Source organism: Microchirus variegatus (genome assembly GCF_963457635.1).
Source record: "Microchirus variegatus genome assembly, chromosome: 4".
Taxonomy (NCBI): Eukaryota; Metazoa; Chordata; class Actinopteri; order Pleuronectiformes; family Soleidae; genus Microchirus; species Microchirus variegatus.
In genome coordinates this window covers 10,454,843-10,480,119 of record NC_139805.1, presented here as the reverse complement: position 1 = coordinate 10,480,119, position 25,277 = coordinate 10,454,843, and the positions used below count along the sequence as shown (strand labels likewise).

Here is a 25,277-nt window from a genome sequence, read left to right as displayed (position 1 = left end):
ACTGTATTGATTATTGCATTAATTAAGGCTCACATGGCGCAAGACAGAATAAGGAGCTGATAACATGATTGTCATAAAAGAATTACAATTAAGTGTTCTACCCTCTGTCATAAAAACATAAATATTTGAGCAATCTTTCAAAAACTTGTATGAAACTAAAAATGTTATTTGTATTAGTCAAATAATAATAACCGAATTCACCGTTTTTATACCCAAATGTGAGTCAAAATATAATCAAACATTTAACCACAAAAACACAATTTTTCAGTTCAGGAATGCCAGTAAATAACTATAATTTGGCATCTGAATCAAGACATAATAATGTGCTTTACTCTTTACTCTCTGCTCTTTTTTTTTGTAAAACCGTACATTTGAAAATGAACGGATAACAGTAATAATTACATTTTAGCACTAAAAAGATAATTTCGGCTAAATAGCTTCTCCATTAGAGAAACATGAGAATGTGTCACTACAGACGTAGGTATGGTCTGCACTGACATCTTCATCACTTAAAAATATCTGTGTTCATTTGAAGTGATCAAATAAGATGGTTTATTTTGTTTGCTCAATTAAATTATATTCCTATATTCTTTATTTTACACCTCTTTACACCTCTTTTTAATGCCGTTGGCAGTAGCGGGGCTAGCTATAGGCAGTGGAACGTACTACAAATTTGAAGTTAACTTATACTAGACTCTTCCCTTTACCAGACTTTGCATGGTTTAAACCAACAGCATTTCATGCTGCTTTCAAATTCTGTAGGAAATTGCTGCACTAGTATGAATGAGAATGAGTGACTTAAGGGAAGATAGTGTTTCTATGGCAATGGTTGTGACTATTTATACCCTTACCAAACAGTCTACTGCATCCCCCCCCCCCCCCCACCCCCAACAAAAAAAGTGAAGATGCATGATCGTAATATGTCAGTGTAAATACATATTGCTCTCATGACATACAACATCATTTTGTGCAAAATATTATTGAGGATTTTTTTTAAACAGTAAAATTCACACCACTTGCTTCACACAGTGCTGGTATTTGTGTTCAGCACCATCTGGCACTGAGTACCTTTACTGTTGGTATGCTGTCATCATACACCAGATTATTCAGATTAAAAGACTCATCCAACAGAGTTACTGTCCCTGAAATCCAGTTTAGCCTGTAATAGACACGTTTCTATTGCACTCCTAATGCAGGGCGTGACCCTGTTTGAAGAACAACAACATTACAGAATTGTGAGTCTTTCCACAATGCGGCTGTGAATTCACACGTGTGCAGTATCTTTATAGTCAAGATGTAAACGGGAGGGGGGGAGCGTTTAGTAGTTTTGTACCACTTTTATAGCCGTTAGTGTGGTATTCAGATTAATTTAAACCCTGCAGTACTTTGTTAGGTAGATAGATAGATAGATAGATAGATAGATAGATAGATAGATAGATAGATAGATAGATAGATAGATAGATAGATAGATAGATTTATTTGTGAAGTTGCATGTTGCAGCTGAATATCCCTCACCTCACCCTTCCCTTCCAAGTGTAGCCTTCAGTTAGCACCAAAACGTGTTTCTTTTCTTTTATACAATATTATTATTATTCATTACATTTCTAGAGCGCTTTTCTAGACACCCCAAGCGCTTTACAAATTGGCCATTATTAATTAACACATTCTCACTGGTGGTGGTAAGCTACGTGTAGCCACAGCTGCTCTGGAGCAGACTGATGGAAGCGTGGCAGCCAATTTGCGCCAAACGGCCCCTCCGACCACCACAATCATACATTCATTGTTTTTTCAAACTGTGGGAGGAAGCCGGAGAACCCAGAGAAAACCCACGGGGAGAACATGCAAACTCCTTGCAGAAAGGCTCTTGTTCCAATTGGGGCTTGGGCTTGGGCTTTGGCCTTCTTGCTGCAAAGGTGAGAGTGCTAACCACTACACCAACCGTGGGCCCAATACTTAAGACGTAAAAAAAAGAAAATACTACGTACATAAAAAGAAAGAGAGAAAATGAAACATTCACACAAGTACGTAAATAATCAAAATTACGGAACACGGAATAACATTAAAAAAAAATCCTGAGGAGTACGAGGGAGACATAGCACCACAATACCATACGGACATTTAAAGTTTTTTTGGGCTGCAACAATAATTCGATTTATCAATAGTGAAGTTTTCCTCAACAATCCAAAAAAGTTCTCCAGTGAACTTTCTCCACATTCTCCCAAATGAAACGTTGATCAACACATATCCACACCTTCCGACATTCCACGGACCAAACAAGCAATTGATATAGCAAGAAAACAATCAACAGATCCATCAAACATGAAAACAATCGCTAGTTGCAGCTCTAACATCTCAACTCTGCATGAGTTATGGAACAAGTTTTTAATAATTTTTCCAATATTTGACAGGTTTTAACCCTTCTGTCGCCGACAGTATCGACATGCATACTTCTCATGACCGTAATTCCTCGACCGTTTGTGTTATCTAGAAAATTCAATAACTATGGACTGGTGATCTGTCCAGGGTGCACCCCGCCTTTTGCCCTATGTCAGCTGAGATTGCCACAGTGGATAAATCAGTATAAGATAAATGGATGGATACCAGAAAGCAGAGAGCCCTCAGGACTTCTGCGGAACGAGCGTCCAATCACAGACAAGACTCACATTGTGTCACACGTTTGTGATGTCAGCTTCTCAATCTGCAATTCCTAAATGTTTGAATAACTGCCTGATATCAAAAGTGAGAGTTGAATCCAGGCGACCTGAATATCATGATGGTCATAGGAGGGTTAATAGCTTTTTTGTTCAATATAACTTTAGAGACAGACTCATAAAAATATTGGAATTCTACACAGAATAGTGTAAAAGGAGCCCACTCCTGATATACTGCATAAAACGCTCATTCACATCAATTGTACTTATTTTATCTTTCATTTCTGCCAAATTTCTGCTCAATTTGACACACTCGACCTTTAAATTAAGGGAGACTTTTTTGCAGCAGTTTGAAGGCGACGGTAACAAGCCGCACTTGAACGCAGCATCAGTCTCCAGCTTCCTCACACACACACACACACACTCAGAAGAGCGTGTTGGACAAATTAAAGTGAGCTACCGCTGTTGCAGCTGCAAACACACCGATATGGAGACGGTGTTTGTGGGAAAGCGCTACAACCAGAGAGTGTCCCGGAGGATGTAACTGTCGCCCGGGAGTCGCTGGGAACAGTACTCGGTGTGAATACAAAAGGAACCACCGAGACAGGGGGACCATGGTGGGCAGAGCACCAGCAGCAGCGGCGGCGGCGGCGGCGGCGGTGGTTGTGGCGCCGGCGGCGGGATGAGCAGCATGAGGAGGGTTTTCACGCTGACCCCTAGCTTCATATCTATGAAATCAGAACCAACTTTTAAACGGGATTATTAAAGGAAAAACTCTCAATCATGTCGGATCCGAGTCACTGGTCTGCGGTGCCGAGTCAGAAAAAGTCCCATGCTGTTCCCGGAGCGTTGCTAAAGCGCTCAAAAAGGTAGTCATCATGATGTGGCACACAAAGCTAGTTTCTTTTTTTTCTTTTTTTTAATCGTTTGCATTTGGCTACAGTTTTTTGGGTTTTGTGCTTAAAACATCGTCACGCAGCAGCCAGTCTGTCGCAGCTGTTTTCAGTTTTCATTTGGTGTCAATGCTACTATATGTGCATTTTCTGTGGGATAGAACACATTAAGCTAGCCCGCTCTCTGTGTTTGTTCACTGTTACCCGAGAGTTTTCATACACAGCCTTTGTCCACAGCCAATGACACGACTCCTATGGACCACGTTATTTTTGCTGGGGAAAATGAGAACCCGCGAATTAAACGCTGCAGACACAATGGTGTAGCTTCGTTTTTTTTCAGAGAAATATGTGGTTATAGCATCGCGGTAGGTATGTGACGCTAGCACCAGTTCATAGTTGGCGCATTAAAACAACGGTGGCTCTTTATGACACTGTGCAGTATTTTATCTTCTCACCAGTGAAACATTGTTTAATGCACACAGCAGCTCTTCAGTGTGAAAGCATGTGTATTTGTTTGACCAACAAAAAACAATATACGTTAATTGTAGGATACAATACATATCCTGATTTAGGGGTGACAATATTGACACATATTCATACAATAAGCAAGGTTATATATTGCAATTTAATTTTGTTATCCCCACCCCAAAAAAACAGGCAAAGAGAGATCTCATTAAAATTAACAATGTTTGTTATAGTTTTCTTTTGTCTTGTAAGATTAGTGGATGGAGCCAAATGGCTAAAAAACTGCTGCCAACTAGCACTCGGAGGCTTAAATATAACACAAAACCACTGCCAAAAATATTTACTTATCAATTCACTGCTGCAAAGAATCAATACAGTTTCACGCTCATGACTTATTTTGATGTTTTTGCGTATCGATATAATCTTACACCCCTGGGTAATATTTGTGTAACATTTCCATGCTATTGTAATTTCAGGCAAATCTGTAGTTTGTGCATAAAAGGAAAAGCAGAATGAGGGAACGATGAGAAGAGCTATCCTTTGTTGACCGTCATAGATCCTCGATGGTTTCGGAACACTTTTGTCCTTGTAATGTTGTGAAATTGACCAAATTACAAGTCTAATGTTTGTGCTTCTCTGTTCTTCACTGGTGGCTGTTTGCTGTGTGATGGAGGCTGGAGGCCTGTCATGCTGATTTGAACCGTTTGGCACTGAGCTCAACTGTGGTCTATACATCATGGATGTAGCAGTTAATCAACACTGTCCATTTATTTATTTGTCGTCGTCAAATCTTTCAACTGTCGGCGCAACAGTTGAATCACTTTCCCAGAGTTAATCTTCAGAAAAAGGCTTGGTTTGTCTCGCCAACCGTCCTAAGAACAATGCTTTTTAAGTAAGTTGCTGCAAAGTTCTGCAACTTATGAATTCTCAATCTGTCTCGTGTTGATGAGAAATGTATGTTGTTTGTAGAACATTGAATATTATTGACCTACACTAAAGATATACACTTCACGAAATAAGGTAACTGTCACATTTGACATTTTTATTTCTTGTTTTTAACGCTCTAGTGAACCCGGAGTCATTGAAAAATCTGCCAAATGTAATGTGAATGGATAAAGTCTGTTCCTTCTGTTCAGGACTAGAGGGTTGCGCGCACACACACACACACACCAAAGTTTTGGACATCTGTGGCTCCAGCTGGGCCTGCTGTTGCTGTCACTGCACACACACACTCCCGTCTGCTTTGCTTCTGTTGACGGAAGGCTCCCTCTTTGTGTTCGAGCTATCATCAGTCTTCATCTGACATGGCCATGCTGGTGTTTCATGCTTTTGCCTCCAGATTACAGCTGTGGTTGTGTAACCTTTTCTGAAGGCAGAGCTGCACTGGTGGTGGAAATAATCTCATCGAGTTCAGTCAGACAGAGACCGTGAGATCACAGGGGTTGTTTTTTTGTTGTTGTGATAAACTATAAGCCTCTTCTGTACTAGACCATAAGGTATCTGGGTTTTTTAGCTTATTTGGAACCATGTATTCTGCTTGGTGTTTCCTTTGTCATATACTGATGTGGATACAATGATAAGAATTTAAATGTAACTATGTCTGGGGTTCCTCCTGCATTTTGGCATTGTAAGATAACTGCATTATTCCTACAAACATTCACATTGTAGTGTGTTGTAGAATGAGACGAGACATTCAGCTCAACAATTTCGAAGTGGCATCAATTCCTGTCATGTTTAAGTTCAGAGAAATGGTATTTTTCATCAATCTGTTAAGTGTAATTGAATGGACATGTTTGTATATCATATATGTTCTGACTGAAAAAGAACAGAATTACACAAGGAACTAGTAACTAATTATAACTTGATAAACTGATCAACATATAATCAGTCAGTGATTTGATAGAAATTGTCATTTCTAGTAATGTTTCTTTATCACATAAGAATATTATGCTTAGACATATAGTTCTTTGTAGAATTATATGAAAAAAGCTGTAGCCATAAAAGTGAGTAGAAAATAAGAAAAAGGCAAATATACAAAACACAAATATAGTGTGTGTGTTTTTTTTAGGCTTTTTGGCAGGCTTGTGAAGTTAAGGATTATCGTGCACATGTTTTGTTTACCTGGTAATTTAAACACTTAAATTTGGTTGACACCTTGGCTTAAGACAAACTGGTTTGCTTATTCAAATCACATGTCAACACGTCACAAAAAAGGTCTGGTGAGGAAACTTTATGTTCTTTGTTCAATATGGGATTTTTAAATGTTGCAAAAAACATTTTCAATACATATGTGTTTAAGTATCAACACATTAAAAGTAAGTCAAGGTAAATACAATTATCAGTATATTTTATGATTGTATGGAAAGCAAATAGTATGATTATAGGGCATGTGTTTTGTTTTCAGAGTGTTGCACTGCATTAAACAAACTTGTTAATGCAATTATACAATTATACAATTATTTACCTTGGTATCAGCTGCCACAATGTGTACAAATAATTTGATAATGATAATAAGCATAATCATGAGAAATAAGGCTATGCAACAGCACAACCGACTGGCCGACATGTCATGATGATCATGTCAGCATGTGTGTTATGGATTTGAGGCTGTTTATTTATTTTTCTTCTTCATATTCCAGCTGTCGCAGCAGCAACAGGAAGAGCCTCGGTGTCGGGACGCCATCACCCACGCTGTCCCGGCCGCTGTCTCCACTCTCTGTCCACACTGGTAAGACCCATATGAACATTTTGTAATCGTTAATCCCAGCGTGTCCCAACAGGAGCAGGTGTGTGTTCAGCTCCTCCACACCCTTAGTGTTCCACAGAAGAGAATGTTGAATTTTACATGATTTGAATTTAAAATTTTAAGCACTCACCAACTTCTATGAACATTCAGCTTTGGCAAAGTCGGAAGAGACGCCTTCCCCCCATGCTCACAAATACAAGATTAAGCTTGTTCAACTCCTAACTGAGCAATTTATATAATTATCTAATTGTGATTATATTGACTGAAATTGTGATTGCAATATGACAGAGTAATGTTTACATAATCTCACTTTCATTTGAAGAACATGAAACAATGATTACTGTGTGATAATTGTGCTGTGAAAAGCAAAGATCTTTTCTTCAGTCTGTAGCCTATGATGTGTATCGGTAAGGACTATTATATATATAATCTAAAATGGTAATTTGACACATTTTGGCTTTAAGAAATATTGATTTGAAAATTGCAATAGGTCATATCAGTGCTACTCTTAACCTGTATGCAGCACCACTGCAGTATCTGGTGTATGTTTATATATATATATATAAATAGTCTGTATTTAGGCTAGGCAAGGCAAGGCAAGGCAAGTTTATTTGTATAGCACCATTCTTACACGAGGCAATTCATAGTGCTTTACAGGCAGGAAATACATTTGAAATTAAAACACAATCAATTAAAAAATCAAGTAAAGAAATTAAAACCATTTAAAACATCAAACAATTTAAAATCAAGCAGAAATGAGTGTAATATAAAATCATTTGAAATTTAAGCAGAATAAATTCAAAAATCAATTATGAAATTAAAACAATTTAAAACATTAAACAATTTAAGATCAACAATTTAAAACATTTAACAACTAAAAATCATGCAAAAAAAAAAAGCAATTTAAAATCATTATTTTAAAATTATTAAAATCATTAAAAAGGAAGTGGTTAAAATTGGTAATATTAGAAAGCTGCAGTAAACAATAATGTTTTTAACCCTGATTTAAACAAGCTGACAGTTTGTGCACGCCTCAGGTGTTCAGGGAGCTTGTTCCACAGGTGAGGACCATAGAAGCTAAATGCAGCTTCGCCCTGCTTGGTTCTGACCCTGGGGACGCTGAGTAAACCTGTCCCTGATAACCTGAGGGGTCTGGACGCTTCATAATCAATGAGCAGCTCTGACATGTATTTAGGCCCAAGACCATTCAGCGACTTGTAGACTAGTAGCAGGATTTTAAACTCGGTCCTGTGACTCACAGGGAGCCAGTGCAATGATTTAAGGACAGGTGTGATATGGTCCATTTTCTTACTGTTGGTCAGGACTCTGGCAGCAGTGTTCTGGATGAGCTGCAGCTGCTTGATTGATTTTTTACTAAGACCTGTGAAGACACCATTACAATAATCTAACCTTCTAAGAATAAATGCATGAACAAGTTTTTCCATGTCTTGTTGAGACAGAAATCCTTTGATTCGTGCAATGTTTTTGAGATGATAATAGGCTGATTTAGTGATGGTCTTTATGTGGCTGTTAAAGTTCAGGTCTGAGTCCATAACTAAACCAAGATTTCTGGCTTTGTCAGTGGTTTTTAGTGTCATTGAGTCAAGTTGGTCACTGACCTCAAGCCTCGCATTTTTTTTCGCATTTAGATGACCCGGAAGACACAAAATACGCATGATAAATTTGGCAATAATGAAGGCCAAAGTTTTTTTCAAGTGCTGAAGTGTAGGGTGTTTACTCATCATGGTTGGAAGAGTTGGAGTTAAGCAGAGGGAAGAATAGACAGAGGGCAAAAACCATTATGTGTAACATGAACCAGGATTTTGCCAACAAGAATTAGGGATGAGCCAATATTAATTGGTGTAATGTCTGAACCGAAACCTAAAAAACCTTGGTTCAAAGGACTTTGGTTCAGAATTCCCGAACCTCGGTTTGCTCAGAATAACTTTTTGAACCTCAGTTGCGCTCATCATCTGCCTCAGCTTCACGGCGCCATGTCTCTCTCACAGTGCTCTGTAAGTGAGAGAGGGAGTAGAGCAGCAAAAGACAGTGTGTGTTTCTTTTGCCTCCATCTTTTGTATCACTTATCCACAGAAAGTCAAACATGCACTTCCTCTTGTCCGTAGCAAGACCCCTGTCAAGTTTGAAATCGGACCTTCGGTTTGAGAGATATGCGAGTAACACACAGACAGACAGACAGACATTGCTGGAATTTATAGATTTAGAAAATGTAGACTGGTCTTAAGAAAAGTGATTTTTATTTGTTTTTGTTATACCTCAGACTAGTGTAAGATGTTAATTTTTATTTTATTTATTTAGACAATGTAGACTGGTTTTAAGACAAATGTTTTTGTATTCCTGGATAGTTAAGTAATAGAAGTGTTTATTTTGGTACAAAGAGAAGTTTTATACTAGTAATATTCATGTTCTTGATATTGCGATGCAACAACCGTTTAATAAAATCCCCTAAAAATGTCTGGAGGTTTTCCAAAAGGTTTTTCAGCATGTTTGTAAAAACAGGTTTAAACCCGAACTGTTAGTCAAAAACCGAAATTCGAACCGAATCGTGGGTTTGGTGAACCGTTACACCCCTAGTCAATATGACGCTTGGTATTGATATGGGTCCCATACTGGCCAAAATCTCTGTATCAGAAAAAGTAGGTAAAATGTGATCTGTGAACCCTTAGTATGTCCCAAGTGTTTCAATAAGAACAGGCAACTTGAGTGAGTGAGGGCTGCATATGGATTATTAGGTTTTTGAAATGGCTGGTTTTAGCCATGTGGCAAATACATTATCACAAATGTCTTTAACAGCTAAGGTTAAAGGGAAAGACTGTATTGGACTGATGTTGGTATGTAGTCATTCAAGGTTGTGATATAAAAAGTGTGTCAAGACATCTCTAACAATAATAAAGAAATGTGCTCTTGGTTATCTTATTGTTCTGCAGATGCTTTAATATTTTAATGCAGGATGATAGCGAGCTGAAGTTGAACCAGTAGCACTTTATTTTCATTATTCATCAGTTATTAAAAGAACCTTAAATTGTGACTGGAAACACTAGAAAAGATGGTCTCACATTGCTGCGAGCCAATGCTGAAAGTAATTACTGTGATTGTAGACTGATACTGAAAGTCTGAGGTGCAGTCTGACATTGGCGTTTGGGAGTTTAAGAAGTCTGACAAAAATACACCAGCCTCACATGAACCAAGAAGCTTGTTTTTGGGCTTAAAGAGCCATTTTTATAGGGAGAGGGACAATTTTACAGTGGAAAAATCCTCATCTTGGACAAACTATGTAATCTCTTGTGACAAATTCACAGAAAATAAAGCAAACTCTACCATCATCACTCACTTTTTGGTGGAGGCATCTTCACCAAACACCAAAACCACTTCATTTTTTGCCAAAGACTGTGACATTAATGGTTGTAAAGGAGTAGTTTAAACGTGCGGGCGTTCAGACTTTACCCACAAGTGCAGAGAAGTGTGAAGATAATTAAAGGGCAGGACGTCTGCTTTTTTAAATCAACAATGGGACATGCCGTTTAAGCCTCTTAACGCCATGAAGCAGCTGCACTGTATGAAAAGAGTTTTTGCTCAACAGCTCCTTGTTCTAGCAGTGTGTGTCAGTGCTCCCTTTTTGAACTCAATCAAGCTGAGGATCACGGAGAGTTATCAGGCTTTAATTAGGCACTCAAACATCTCTTGCATGTAAAGAAAGCACAGCGTACCCAGACCCGAGTCTCTGGTGAGACCAAACTGCATTAAGCTTCCGCCTTAATTATGTGTATTCATAGATGGGTGTTTTAGTATTTGGAAAATCTAATACCAAGGTGACATACTGGACCTTTCTGTGGTGCTGGTTAATGCTGCTGGCTTTTACAGTGCAGTGAGAGGCCCTGCACAGGAATGATGTCATTCTTTTTGGAAAATGTCCACCTGTGAGTGCAGACATATGGTTTTCTCTGTTCTATTTTGAAGTCTATTATTACAGTCATAAATAATATGTGGGGTAATGTTGTCTTTCCTCTTCCAGCTGCAAGCAGCCCTCTAGACAGCCCCCGAAATGTGCCTAACAGTGCCTGCCTCAACTTTCCATTTGCCCGAAGGTAAGTCAACACTGCTCTTTTAAATTGCCTGGCCTTGAGTGACTTGAACTATCATACCACCAGCTGTCTGTCACTAAAAACAATATCACTATTTCCCTTTTGTGGTTTTTGTTTAACAATGCAAACCCACATGAACCCCAAAACAAGTGTCCAAAAAAAAGGTGTGTGTTTCTGGCATAAACACTGTCCTTGTCACAACCAGTAGTCCTCATGGAGACCCAAACCTGGTCCCAATTATTCAAAACTTGATTTCTGAAGAAATGGTTAAGTTTAAAGTGTGTTAGGACAGAAGAAGAGAGTCTAAGGCCTGTAGCGCAACAGCATCAAAGTGATGGAGGTTGACTCAGCCTAGGGCATATACACACACACAACCACACACTCACCTCCCCCACCTGCCGACTCCTCCTCAGCAGTATGAGTGCAGTAATGGAGGGTTCCCCTGAGGCCTATTCATACCATCACTCAACCTACAAGTGAGGCGGCACCTTTAAGACACCCAAGAACAGTCATTAAAAACTCATGAGTAGTTCATGTGCTTCATCCTTAGAGCCTATGAAGAATGACACCTGCTCTGAGAAAATTAGAGATGGTCTCACTCTAATATACTGTTAAGATTAAAGGTAATATGTACCAGTATATTGTAAACCTTTATTTGTTAAATTATATAGATTTTGCATACTGCAGTTGTAACAGCACAAGGCATCAAAGATTAGATTGTTGCTTATTTCAGTTTTTGATCATTTCTTCTTAATTTATTTAGCTTTGTGAACCTGTCCTGGTCTTAAACGTCTCTCTGTGAACTCTTCCTCATGCCAAAACAGGGCAATAACAATAATTATTGCAATTAATAATAGTAAAACATGTATTGAATTAATGTTTATGCATTGTACAAACACATCCTGAGATGAAACATAAATACTATAATATTTAAACAAAGATGTGTGAAATGTACATGTTTAGCAAGAGTTCTTTGATAATCTGCCACTCCTCACAATAGTTATCTATCCACTAAATGGTCATTTTTTATTGTGATAATGCTTTAGGTCCTATATGTCAACCCTATGGTATTGGTTATTTGTCACCTTTTTGTAAATCAACATTAATCAGTAAAAACTTTGCTTTTTCTCTTCCTCTCTGTTGCTGTCGTGATGTCAGTCACTTGGCTCGTGCTGACAGGTAGCCTTATTGTTTTTTATTATTATATTATTACCCTTTTGTTTTGTTTTTTTTTAAATATATTCTCACACCATTTGTTTATTATTTACAGTGATTTTCATCAATGTTGGTTCATACATTGACTAATTTTCTTACAGACTTCACAAAGCTTAAGAGCTGCTGTGAATAATATGACACACCGTTGTATGTGATTAAGGGGGAAAAGCATTAACTGTGGTCACACATATCTCTTATATCATCTGTTATGTAAGGAGCTTCACATATGAAGTGCTGTCTAATGCTTATTGTGCTGCTGCTTATGTAACTTGCATGTCCGTTTCTCTTAGAGCTGAGGGCAGGAGGTGGTCTCTGGCTTCCCTCCCCTCGTCTGGCTATGGAACCAATCCACCGAGCTCCACTGTCTCTGTAAGTCGCCACGCTGTCCACAGCATAGAAGTCTCGCCCAAGCAATTCTAACACCTCACACAACTCTTGAATTAAGAGATGGTGTGTGCTTGTGTCTGTGACCTAAACCTGGTCCTACTGAGGCAAAACCTCGTTTCTTAGGAGCTGCTTTAGTTTAGGGTGAAGATAAACAGTTAATATGCAAGGTTAAGGTTGGGGTTAGCCATTGAGTAGTTATAATTAAGTTTAGGGAAGTCAATGTAGAGTCCTTAAAAGGATAGCTGTGTGAATGTGTTTGTGTGTGTGTGTGTGTGTGTGTGTGTGTGTGTGTGTGTGTGAGAGAGACATATTGTATACATGTTAACTGATACATGAAGTACTTAAGTACTAAATGCACACCAGTACGTCATTTTCTGCTATTATAGGATCTCTCAGTCGAAACAATAACAAAAAGACCTTGTTTGATGACATCAGAAATTCCCCCTCATTTGGTTCTGTAGTGTATAGAACTTTAAGCAGCAGGCGGGACAATAACTTTGACTGAGATAATATTGCTTCTGGAAATCAGGTATCATGTGATGAAGTGTTGTTAGTACTCTGAGTTGCTGTCCCAAGTAATATAGTTGTGTAATTAACACTGGGTTATTTTCCCAACTAGCCGTGATATTATACTCATGTGGCACTGACCTGCCATTTCCCTTTGTTATTGATAGTTCCGTGTTTGTACGACATAAAAAATAGTTTTTTTCCCTCCTGGTAAATGTTTTTAAATTTCTATATGGACACAGAGGGACACAATCACAAATCTGAGGCAAAATATTTCATAACAAGTATGTGCTTTGTCCCGACGTGTATTTTATTTTTTTATTTAACATTACAGGTTATCACATTGAGATACAGGGTCTTATTTTCAAGAGACCTTCTGTATATCAGTAAATATATATATATATGTATATATATATTTAGCCTATGTCATATTGATATTGGAGAAAATGATATTTGAAGTATATGAAGTATTCCCTATGATGGAGGTAAATATTCAATGTATTGAATATGTATATATATATATATATATATATATACGCAAACACGCATACATAAATACATACATACACTTATATCCAAAAATCCAGCAACAAAACATCCATACTGATTAAATCAGCCTGGTCAGACGCTATTTTAGGTGTACCTAAATACTTCGGCTCTTAAGACATTTTTTTTTTTAATCTCACTTGTCTGCCTATGTTAATAATAAAACATTGTTTATATTTGTGTGTGGCGTTTCAAAACAATAAATTGAGGTTGTCCAAAGAGATGGATAATGTTGCGCTTAATTGGCCTGAATGACTATTAGATGCAGATGAGGATTTGAATCTGGCATTTTTGCTTCTAGTTTCTCACCTTTTGAATCCATCTTTGTCTGCAGTCCTCCTCGTCCTCGCAGGAGCGCCTCCACCAGCTTCCATACCAGCCGACACAAGACGAGCTGCACTTCCTTTTCAAGCACTTCCGCAGCACAGACAGCATGACCGACGAGGATGGAAGGCCCTCGACTGTCATACGACCCCGGTCTCGGAGCCTCAGGTACCCAGTTTAATTTCACGTTGCATCCAAATGAAGCCGTTTGCTACACATTTATTTTAGAACAAAGCAACTTTGTTTGTAGCCATTAATGCTGTAGGAAGAAAAGTGAGGTATTGTTATCCACAATTACAATGTCAGCTCATTTGTTAGGCTTTGCTGACATGTATTACATGCTTGCCACTTCTCCACAGTTTATTCTGCACTTTTGGCAGCTTTAAATGTTTAAAAGTTAAAAAGAGATGTTCCGTTTTAACCCAGTGGTGTCATTTGTCATTCCATTAATCCACGTTGAGAGGGGAGATTAGTGTTGTTGGTGGGTTTTGCTTTTGCTCACACCTCTATTTTCCATCAAGCCACTTGTTAAACAACCTGTATTAGAATCTCTGAGTCAAAATGTCTGTTTTGTTATTAAACTAGGTCAATTTATATTTTATGCAGATTGCATTCAGTTGTCCTTCCCAAAGGATTAACTGCATCCTTTTTAGGAAAGAACACAACATTTTATATTTGGACAGAATGTCTTGCAATGTTCCCGAGGTTGTTGACTGTCAGATGTCAGGATGCCTGGATGTGAGTCGTGACCAAGGCAAATTCACATGCAAACACAGCATTAGGTGTCTCAGTTGAATCTCATGGATTGCACACGCCTGTCGGCTGGCAGGGCAGTGGAGAATCGACTGCAGAGCCGTGTGGTTTCGACAACTTTTGTCTGTTGGCTCTGCTCTGCGCTGTTTGTGCGATGCTGGTGTGCTCTGTGTTCTGGCACCATGATGTGCTGTGTGTGGGCGTGATAGCTAACAGCGCCTCGGGGATCTAGCTGTTGAACTGTAGTCGAGGTGGTGTTGGTTTGGGGGATGGGGGCTTAATGCAGAGAGCCACTGTGAGCTGCAACATGAGGCAGCAGCCTTCCAGTGTAACCGAGGCATCTTTCATGACAAAAAGGACTTGAGGAGCATGTTTGCATCCATGTGGTCTCTTTAAAGCTTCTTTGAGCAATCATTTTCTGTAAGAATACACTTGGTCTGAATTAGGGCTGCATCTATTTTCATCATCGATTCAACTGTTGATTATTTTCTTGATTAATTGCTTGGTCCATATAATGTCCAAAATGTTGACCAAGCTTTCCCAATCCTCAAAATTGTGAATTCATTCATTGACTGCCACTTTATCCTCCACATGAGGGTCGTGTGGAGCTGGAGCCAAGACAACCATTTACTCTCTCACTCACACCTGCAGTCACTATAGACCTTCAGAGTATCAGATCAACCTCTGCGTGTTTTTGGCTGTGGGAAGAAGCTCTAATACCCGGAGAAATGTGGCCTCTTCAAAACTATGATGTTATTAAATGACTTGTTTTCTCTGCTAACAAAATTGAGTTTTAATTATTGGTTTTTGTTATATGGAGCAAAGAAACTAGAAAATATTCACATTTAAGGAGCTGAACTGTTGAATCGATCTTAAAGGTTGTTGACAATTAATTTAGTCTAATTGTCTAGTAGTCATTGCAGCCCTAGTCTGGATCATGGTGGTGTTTGAGTAAATGAGTGACGTTGGTGATTCACACCAGACCAGAAAAACCTCAGCTGTCTGCACAGAAACTTAGTTCAACCCAACTATTATTGCAGTTTCAGCCGCTTTAGAGCTGCTGAAATTGAATGTCGCCTCACAGTATTGCTTTTTGTTTCAAATCCAAATGAAGTTATTGACTTCAAAAAGATACTGACCTTCAGTCAAACCCTAAACCATGAGCTGAGAGTTGACATGTGAATGATTGGTTGGACTGAACTGACTCGACTAAATAATTATGACTATCTTAGTGTTTTCAGAGCGATGAATTGGATAAATGTGCTTTTTTGGTGCATTTGCTGATTAATTTGAATGTTCTATAAAGTGGTTTTGTTTTTATTTGCAGCCCTGGGCGATCCACGGTTTCTTTTGATAATGAGATCGTCATGATGAACCATGTTTACAGAGAACGGTTTCCAAAGGTACGTGCTTCATATCTGTCAGTTTGTTTCTAAAACAATACAGATGCTATCACATAACATCTGTAATGCTGACCTTGATACGTTGAAAGTTTGTTTTATTTTTGTTGTTGCAGCAACACAATTATCTCCTAAATGATTTCAACTTTTAAATCTGGCTTCAATTGCAAAAATAACAGGTTTGCTTACTTGTGGTAACACATATTTTTCCCCTGAGACTGCAAACACTCCACATGTGTTGTCCCAATATGTGGTTTTTAATCAACATAAAAAGTTGAATGCATTATTTACACTACTGACCTTGACTTTTGAAAATCACACACCTTAGTAGGTTAATCTCATTTGTTGAATCACTAGTAAGTGTTGACAATTAGGTGAACACTGACAGAAATATAACGGATAACATTTTGGTTGTCTGGAGAGTATTAAGTGTTGTTTGTGTGCTCCCTGCAGGCCACAGCTCAGATGGAGGAGCGCTTGTTGGAGATCGTCACCCACTACTCTCCAGACAGCTCTCTCCCACTGGCTGACGGGGTGCTGGGCTTCATCCAGCACCAGTTGGTCGAACTGGTCAGAGACTGTCTGGATAAGTCCCATAAAGGCCTGGTTACCTCGCGCTACTTTGCTGAGCTGCAGGAGAAGCTGGAGAAGCTTCTTCATGAGGTGAGGACCTGTCACTCAAGTGTGTGATTTCTAAGGCACACACACACACAGTCACACACAGTCACACAGACAGTACAGCTTGTAGTGGAAAATGTGAAGTTGAGAGGTACTTTTGTCACAGGTCTCATCAGTGTTGTGATAAAATGGTTGTTTCTATGGCAACCGCCTTCTCCGTTCCTCTGCATGCTGTCAGACAGAAGGCATGGCCAACTCGGTGTACCTCCAGCTGAACTGATAAGTCTGTTCCCATACAGTGGAACAAATACTGCCATAGAAACACACATACTCACACAAGACTTGCTTTGTTTCTAAAGGCCACTAAGTTAAAACTGTGACGGCTTCAGGAATGCCATGAAATTTGCCTCGATTCAAACATGCATTGCATGAATAAACTTGTACAGAAAGCAATACAATAAAATCCAACATTATGAAAATTGTTGTCTGAAGAGGCGACAGGGGGTCATACATTATACATATTTAAAATTACATTAGATCCCGGGGATCAGGGATCCGTCTCTCCATATGATTGCCAGAGGCAGCACAGCCAATAATGGCCGCTGACACCAATGTGTTGTATAATGTCCTATCGGAGCCAAGTGATTGGTTCACATGTAATTGTAGCCTTCACACACCACACATCATGTGTTTGGTGAGGAAGTTGTGAAAGAATGTCTTATAATATGAGTAAAGGAATACCGAGATAGATACATGTAGGGCTTGATAAAAGATTAATCCATCTTCTATCAATTTATCCTCCACATCAAGTTTGTGTGGGCGCATATGTCTCAGCTGACATACGGTGAAAGGTGGGGTACACCCTGGGCAGATCGCCAGTCCATCACAGGGCCACATAAAGACAAACAACCATTCATTCTCACACCTACTGTCAATTTAGAGTGTCAAATTTTGCCTAATCCCTGTATTGCATGTTTTTGGACACACTCAATGATTAATCATGAACCAAATGAATCGTCAACTATTTTGTAACTCCAATTAATTGTGTTTTTATAATCAAAACAAGCTGTCAGATATTCCATCTTCTTAAATGTGAATATTTGCTCCATTTACTAAAGAAATCATTGGTTTGGTGGACAAAACAGGACATTTGAGAACTTCATAATTTCAAAGTTTGGGAAACACCAAATAACATTTATTGGACCAAATAATTAATCGGTCAAATTACAGTCAGGTGAATTGATTATTAAAATAATTGTTGATATATTTAGAGGTTGTGCTAGGTGAGCTTTTTTATCTTTGGGTTGCTGGTTGTAGCCTTATGTTACAGAAATATGAGAATAGTATCAAGCTTGTCATTTCCCAGGCTCTCCATGCAAATGACTTGGGACAGAATTGCATAGTATACCATGCAGCCAATGTTTCACTAATATGGTATGTCACTCCAGCCGTCTAGAAGAAAGGCCATGGATGACTCATTCATACTACACACACACACACACACTCCCACCCAGTGATTATTCTAATACTTCCTCCTGCTTTAATGTAATGTTTTTTTTCTGACGCAATTCCTTCAGGCAACGTCAGTTTATATATTTCTCTTAGTGTCATCATGCCTGTGTCGAACACAAAAATGAAAATTATATTTTTAGGATTTATATTACTGCAGAGACAAAGTGTGCCTCTCTTTTTTGATCAATTATTTAGTCAAAGATTAATTAATATTCAATTCATGCTTCCATCAGGATCTTTTTTCAGAATGTCATGAATTAAGAGTTAGATATTTTAGGTTAATATACCTCCGTATAACAACACGGATTCTTAATTTTAAATCCTCGTAATTCTGACTTTGTCCAGTATTTGTCCTAAAAGCTCCTCTTGGCCTATTTTAAGTACGGTTACTTTCCCCCCTGTGATCTGTGTTTTCTGTGATAAAGTTTTGTTTTTCTCATGCTCCCCTGCTGTTTTGCCAGGCCTTTGAGCGCTCTGAAAGCGAGGAGGTAACCATCATCTCCCAGCTGGTGAGGAAGATCCTCATCATAATCTCTCGGCCAGCTCGCCTGCTGGAGTGTTTGGTAAGCCGAGGAAGAGACAATCTCGTCCCGACTGAAAATGAGATTAGTTTGATTGAAACGGGCCAGAAGTCAGTAAAGGTTTATGTCAGAGCAAATGAGATCGTGACCTTAGAGCTGTCATATGAAATCATTTCTGTCACCAGAAGATGAAGCTGATGATCTGTGAGGGAGGAGAAGATTATTTAACATTGACTTTTCTTCCCCTTCGGTACAAAATGATTTCCAATTAAATTTCTTGTTGGGGAGATCTGTATATTACTATAAGTATATAAGTATTATTATAACTATATATTAACTGGGACATTATGCCTGTAGACCATATTTTCTAATAGTGTGATGAGTGACGGCTATCTCAAGAACGCAAGTAAAAAAAATTTCTTTGTGATGCGATTCATTGTTTAACCTGTTTCTGTGTTGACATAAGCTACAAAACCCAGTCCCTTTTAAATCATCAGCTCTGAATACTGCTGCAGTTAAGATAATTACAAGTCATTCAGCTAATAGGATAACTGCTAGTAATTAAAGAAAAGTTAATAGACTTGAATCCTTGAGGGTAAGAGGCTGAATATCTGTAAGAATGAACTTCTGCCACTGCTTCCCTTTTGCTCTTTTGAATTCTGAATTCCATCATGTTATTGGCTTTGGCCAATTCACTTTCATGACACTTGGGTGCTGTTGACAGGAGTTCAATCCAGAGGAGTTTTACCACCTATTGGAGGCAGCAGAGGGTCATGCAAAAGTTGGCCAAGGAATCAAGACGGACATCCCACGGTACATCATCAGCCAGCTTGGTCTAACAAGGGACCTGTTAGAAGGTAAAGGGACTCGGCCATGAGGCAAAAGCCTTGTACTCCCACTCAGTACACTTATTACATTAGGAAAAAAAACTCACATTAACACATCAGTCTGACTCAAATTGTACTATTTCTCAAAGTCGGACGAACCTAATGCGATTAGGAGTTACTGCAAATACTGTTCCACTGTTCTCATCTCCAGCCACAATAGAAGCTGGTGCAGAGAAGAAAACAACAGAGAGAGACAGACATAGAATTCATTGTTCAGTGTTGTAATGTAACCAAGTACAAATACTTGATTTGATTTATTTTTAAAAGGGACCATTTAAAAACATAAATGTCACCATTTGATGCATTACACCAGAGTTAGCCTTGGGCTAATTTACATCTGCTGTCCCTACCTAAAAATAAATACAACACAGATAAAACATTAAGCAACAAATAAGAACATACAGCAATGTAGGAAGTGCCCCTCACAGGCGCACACTCACACACACACAGTCACTTCGTTACTGTACTTTACTTTACTTTGTTATTTATATTTTTGACAACTTTTACTACGAAATAAAAGCTGAGTTTGTGACGTAATGCCTGTATGTTTCTCTAGTTGTTTTTAGTGGCACCAGCTGTTAGCCGCTCAGCTGTTAGCCGCATATTTCGGCTCCAAGTGGACTTAAAACACACCAGCACAAGCTCGTTGTTTACCGTGTTCGACACCGAGGCTCTGGTCTCAGGTTTTCTGTTGTACACTCTGGACGCCGGGTTTCAGCTATCATGTCATGTGACGTTGTTTCAGCTCTCAGCTGAGCGGCCAACCAATACTTTTACTTTTACTTCTAATACCTAAGTACATTTTATATCAGAACATTACTTACTACTTGCGTACAGTAAATGTCAGATACTTTGACTTCTACTCAAGTAGTATTCTAAGAGGTGTCTTTAACTTCTACCAAAGTCGTTTTCTGGAAAGATATTTATACTTTTAGTATAAGTATCGCTTTCAAGTAGTTTATACAAAACTGTCATCATTTATTAACAGTGAATAGCAGAGTCTAGTGTCATTTCTGATATTGAAAAGGTAACCAGTGCAACATTTGAAAACTGTGGCCTGTTCTGTTCATCTGCTTTGTCATAATTGTTTGTTTTTAGCTCTTAGTGTGGAAAATAGCTCAGCCTTCATCAGTTTCAGGGATTGCTGGCCAGTCTATAGTCAGTATTGTCTTTGATTGGCAAGTAGTAGAGTAGAGTGGAAAACCCTAACTGGACACATTACCGCTATTTACAATTAGCCCACTTTGTTGACAAGTGTACAGCCGTGTTAAGAGGAAAACGGTTACAGCGGTTACAGCACCAGCCAAGAAGCAGGCGTGGAGTATACAGAGCAGTGGATCAGCGCCTCACCTCCTGTGGTTGTGCTGCACCAGTGAGGAGTATGAAAAGCTACTTGTACTACTGTTATTACTACTACAACTATAATGCTAACAACTTTGTAATATTTCTTAACAAGAATTTTTTTTTTTTACATCATTTATTTTACCAGTGCAGATGTCTTGGAGATCTGTAAAATAGCCACACTTGCATTACCATGGCAATAAGAAAATGACAGATGATTTGTTTGTGTGTGGAGGATCGTGTGATTCAACAGTGGCTGCGCAAGTTGTTGTGAGGTTTTCTCCATGACATAACTGTGGACACAGACGAAAAACGTGTTACTGAAAATATTTTGTTATTGTTACTCTGTGAGTAAATGATTTCGTGTCACTTCACATCAGATCTGGCTCGCGTCCTTCAGCAAGACATGAACAGATTCTAAATCATCGCTTTAAGAAAAAAAAAACTGCAACGGTTTAAACTGACGGGAAGAAAGAACTGTGCTGTGAAAAGCCTCTGAAATATTAAACTCCCTCTCTCTCTCTTCCCTCTTATTTCCAGACATGGTGCAGCTTGAACAGTATGACGCTGGTCCTTCAGTGGAACCAGATGCTAATCTGGAGGTAGTTCATTCTAAAAACATCTTGCATATACTGTGATTTCTACTCTTGTGTCTTTTAACACTTTCCAATGCTCGCGTCAATGTGAACACTTCCTGTTCAGTGTTTTTCCCTATTTTACATAATGTAGCAGATTCCTGAACTGTCCCTGAAGCTCTAGTTGTGCTGTGATAACTCTCTTAATTGTTTTATTGTGTTCACTGGGCTCATAAACAGTTGCTGGCAACATGGTTCTGTCTCCTCTTCACAGAGTAAGGCCCCGCAGAGTCTGACACCAACTCGCAGGAAACCTCTGGAAAGTGACTTTGAAACCATCAAACTCATCAGTAACGGAGCCTATGGGTAAGAATGAAGTGTTCAAGCTTTGTTTGCGTCGTCTTGTCGCTGTTTGTTTCAAATACAAAAACAAACGAAAACAAAGTGTCACAAAAAGTTCCAGTAATGACCAGAAGTCAAAAGGCTGAAGGTTTGCCAGAAGCTACAGTGTTACCTATCAGTGTCAAATAATGAGAAACTAATTTATTCTTCTGTTCAATCATCCAGAAAACTAACAAAGGTCATTTTTATGTAATTACTCAGCAGTGTGGTTGATGTTTTCAGACCTGTCAGTCAGAACAGAAAACAGCTAAGTTACTGCAGTTACCTTCATCGTGCCTTGTGAGAAACATTTTTAACCGTATCAGCATGTCATCCACTCTAACTATAGTGGTGGCTCTGATGGTGACACTTAAAGACAAAGTCACACAGCGACATCCTGCCAGTACAGTCATTAACTCAATTAGAGTAAGTTGTTTTCAGATGAAGTTTTTTAACAATTAAAACCTGTAAAATGGAGAATGTTGCCCCGGTGATAACAGGACTAATGGTGGTTTCTGATAGGGCTGTGTATCTGGTCCGTCACAAGGAGACTCGCCAGCGGTTTGCCATGAAAAAGATAAATCGCCAGAACCTGGTCCTGAGGAACCAGATCCAGCAGGCGTTTGTGGAGAGGGACATCTTAACCTTTGCGGAGAACCCCTTCGTTGTCTCTATGTTCTGTTCTTTTGAGACGCGACGCCACCTCTGCATGGTTATGGAGTACGTCGAAGGTAAAGTAGCCGAGTTATCAAACCAGCACCAAGTATAATCTGGTACGATAAATTAATGACGGCCACTTGATGTCTACCTATACACTAATGTGCAATAATGAACAATTAAGGCTACACTGCAATATCTTGTCAGGCATCTATTACTCGGGGTCCTTGTGCAGGTCTTGAAAGTCTGGAATTTTGTGTGAAAATATAGAAGAAGTCTGGAAAAAAGTCTGCACAAAAGTAGTAGTACTAGTGTAAAATATGCAGTATATGAAGAAAATCAAATGATATCTTGAAATTATTTCCCTAGCTGGTCACAGAAATGTGCCATTCATCCATTTATTTATTTATTTATTCATTCATGCTTTTATGGTTCCAACCGTGCTCTTGGTGAAACATATTTGTGTGAAACGTGTGCAATTTTCATGTTTTTAAAATGTTTTTTGTTAGTAAAACATAATTTACTTTGAATTCTACATTCATTCTTTCATTCATTTATTAAACGTTACTTTTCTACTAAACACAACAGGTACAGTAGGTACACGGGTAGAAAACTACATAAAGTCAAGGTCTTGAAAGAAGTCTGTATATTGCGTTTATATCTTATTATTGTGTTTTATATTGTATTTGTATTTGTATTTGTATTTTAGTGATTTTTTCGACTCACACTAGAGTTCCAGTGTACCTGAGCAAATGACAAATAAACGCTATTCTGTTCTAAAGGGGGAAAAGGCTGCCATGACACTAAAGATGTACATCAATTGGCCGTAGAAAACTGGTCTAACCTATCATGGGGATGGCAAATAAAAATGAGGTTTATGCTTTTCTCTCTTTGTGTTTTTTGTTAAGGTGGAGATTGTGCCAATTTACTCAAGAACATGGGCCCACTGCCTGTAGAAATGACAAGGATGTACTTTGCTGAAACAGTCCTGGCCCTGGAATACCTTCACAACTATGGCATAGTGCATCGGGATCTCAAACCGGACAAGTGAGTCAACGCACCGACCCCCACTTTACACCTGATTCAAATATGTGCATTTCCTTTGGACATGTGCTGAGAATGAGTCTGAATCAGTTCTTCTGTTAAATACTGTTACATAAAGTAAAAGATAATGGGCATTTTTTTTAAACCCAACAGTTTATTAATCACATCCATGGGTCACATCAAGCTAACCGACTTTGGCTTGTCCAAAATTGGCCTAATGAACATGACCACCAACTTATGCGAGGGTCACATGGGGAAGGACACAAGAGAGTTTGTCGACAAACAGGTGAGAAAATGTCCGATTTTATATCTTCATACAACTATTTTGTGGCAGGTGTGATAATGGAAGGCAGCTGTTTCTGTTATTAACCTGTGTTGGTTGTGCAGGTATGTGGTACTCCAGAGTACATCGCGCCAGAGGTGATCCTTAGGCAGGGCTACGGCAAGCCTGTGGACTGGTGGGCAATGGGCATCATCCTGTACGAGTTCCTGGTTGGCTGTGTCCCGTTCTTTGGAGACACTCCTGAGGAACTTTTTGGCCAAGTTGTCAGTGGTGGGTGCATTGAAAAATCCATCAAAGGAGACAAATCTCATCTATAAAAAACATTTGTTTTATATAAAATGTTGTTACAGAACAGACTTTTTTTCTTACATTGCAGTTGGTTAAACACTGTTTTTTACCAGCAGGATTGCCCAAGTCGCTACAGAAAACAATATGCTTAACTTGTTAAAGACTATCATTTACAATCCCCTGACTGGTCCTTGCTTCTCTCTCATTTGCAGATGAAATCATTTGGCCTGAGGGAGAGGATGCTTTACCTGTTGATGCTCAGGACCTGATCACCCGCCTGCTGAGCCAAAGTCCTCCGGAACGAATGGGAACTGGTACTGTAGAATCAAAATCCATTGTTAGACTTTTGCAACAGGAGGGAAATCAACTGTGAATTTGTTCTAAATCCTATTTAGGCCTAGTTCATGTGATTTATGAAGCGCTGTGGCATCATTTTAAAATGACTCGCATATGAAATTAAATTTTTTTGAATGAGTTTTTGGCAAATATGAGGAGACACAAGTAGGAAACTTTGATTGTGTGTTGAACTGGCTGTGGAAACTGTGGTTACAGGTGGAGCCGTCGAGGTCAAACAACACCCCTTCTTCACTGGCTTAGATTGGAATGGACTCTTGCGTCAGAAAGCTGAATTCATCCCTCAGCTGGACGCAGAGGATGACACAAGCTACTTTGACAGTAAGTAACGGTTGAGAATATCTAACATTTCTTCAGGCTTAGTTTTCTTTTGCATTTAAAACATGTGCAGCTGAAAACAAAAGGCTGTTGAATATCAGACCTCAGGATTGACAGCGTTGGTGAACAATGACTGGTGAATAACAACAACACAGAATGAGAATCTCGCGGAATTTTGAAAATGTTTTGATTCTGCCTTCAGCTCGATCAGAGCGCTACCATCACATGGCATCTGATGAGGATGAGGAAACCAATGACGAAGAGTCTTCCTTGGAAATCAGACAGTTTTCTTCCTGGTCACATCGCTTCAGCAAGGTAAGGAGTGCAGTTGCTCGAAAATAAGAGCTCATTAGGTTTAACAAGTGATGTTTGAACTGTTTCAAGACAAGAATTGGGTTGAGTAACGAGAGAGAACAGGTTTGTCTCTCAAAGCAAACGGATTCATCTTGTAGCCAGGCTCTTGAGAAATGTTTTGTTTGACAGCTGACCCTCTCAGGATGGATATTTA

At 39.0% G+C, this 25,277-nt stretch overlaps 1 protein-coding gene across 1 annotated transcript in view; it reads left to right on the top strand.

Moving 5' to 3' along the window:
• The window catches only part of mast3b (microtubule associated serine/threonine kinase 3b), a gene marked incomplete at its 3' end in the record, with an annotated part of 37,891 nt that overhangs the window by 7,103 nt on the left and 5,511 nt on the right, over positions 1-25,277 (top strand). The window contains exons 3-20 of the mRNA XM_083887581.1: positions 6,649-6,737; positions 10,789-10,861; positions 12,017-12,037; positions 12,364-12,442; positions 13,848-14,005; positions 15,918-15,993; positions 16,444-16,653; positions 18,582-18,683; positions 19,366-19,498; positions 21,410-21,471; positions 21,719-21,810; positions 22,348-22,556; positions 23,391-23,529; positions 23,680-23,812; positions 23,914-24,079; positions 24,310-24,411; positions 24,650-24,772; positions 24,972-25,084. Coding sequence (XP_083743707.1) covers positions 6,649-6,737; positions 10,789-10,861; positions 12,017-12,037; positions 12,364-12,442; positions 13,848-14,005; positions 15,918-15,993; positions 16,444-16,653; positions 18,582-18,683; positions 19,366-19,498; positions 21,410-21,471; positions 21,719-21,810; positions 22,348-22,556; positions 23,391-23,529; positions 23,680-23,812; positions 23,914-24,079; positions 24,310-24,411; positions 24,650-24,772; positions 24,972-25,084 — 2,080 coding nt within the window. The remainder of the gene's footprint in view (positions 1-6,648; positions 6,738-10,788; positions 10,862-12,016; positions 12,038-12,363; positions 12,443-13,847; positions 14,006-15,917; positions 15,994-16,443; positions 16,654-18,581; positions 18,684-19,365; positions 19,499-21,409; positions 21,472-21,718; positions 21,811-22,347; positions 22,557-23,390; positions 23,530-23,679; positions 23,813-23,913; positions 24,080-24,309; positions 24,412-24,649; positions 24,773-24,971; positions 25,085-25,277) is intronic.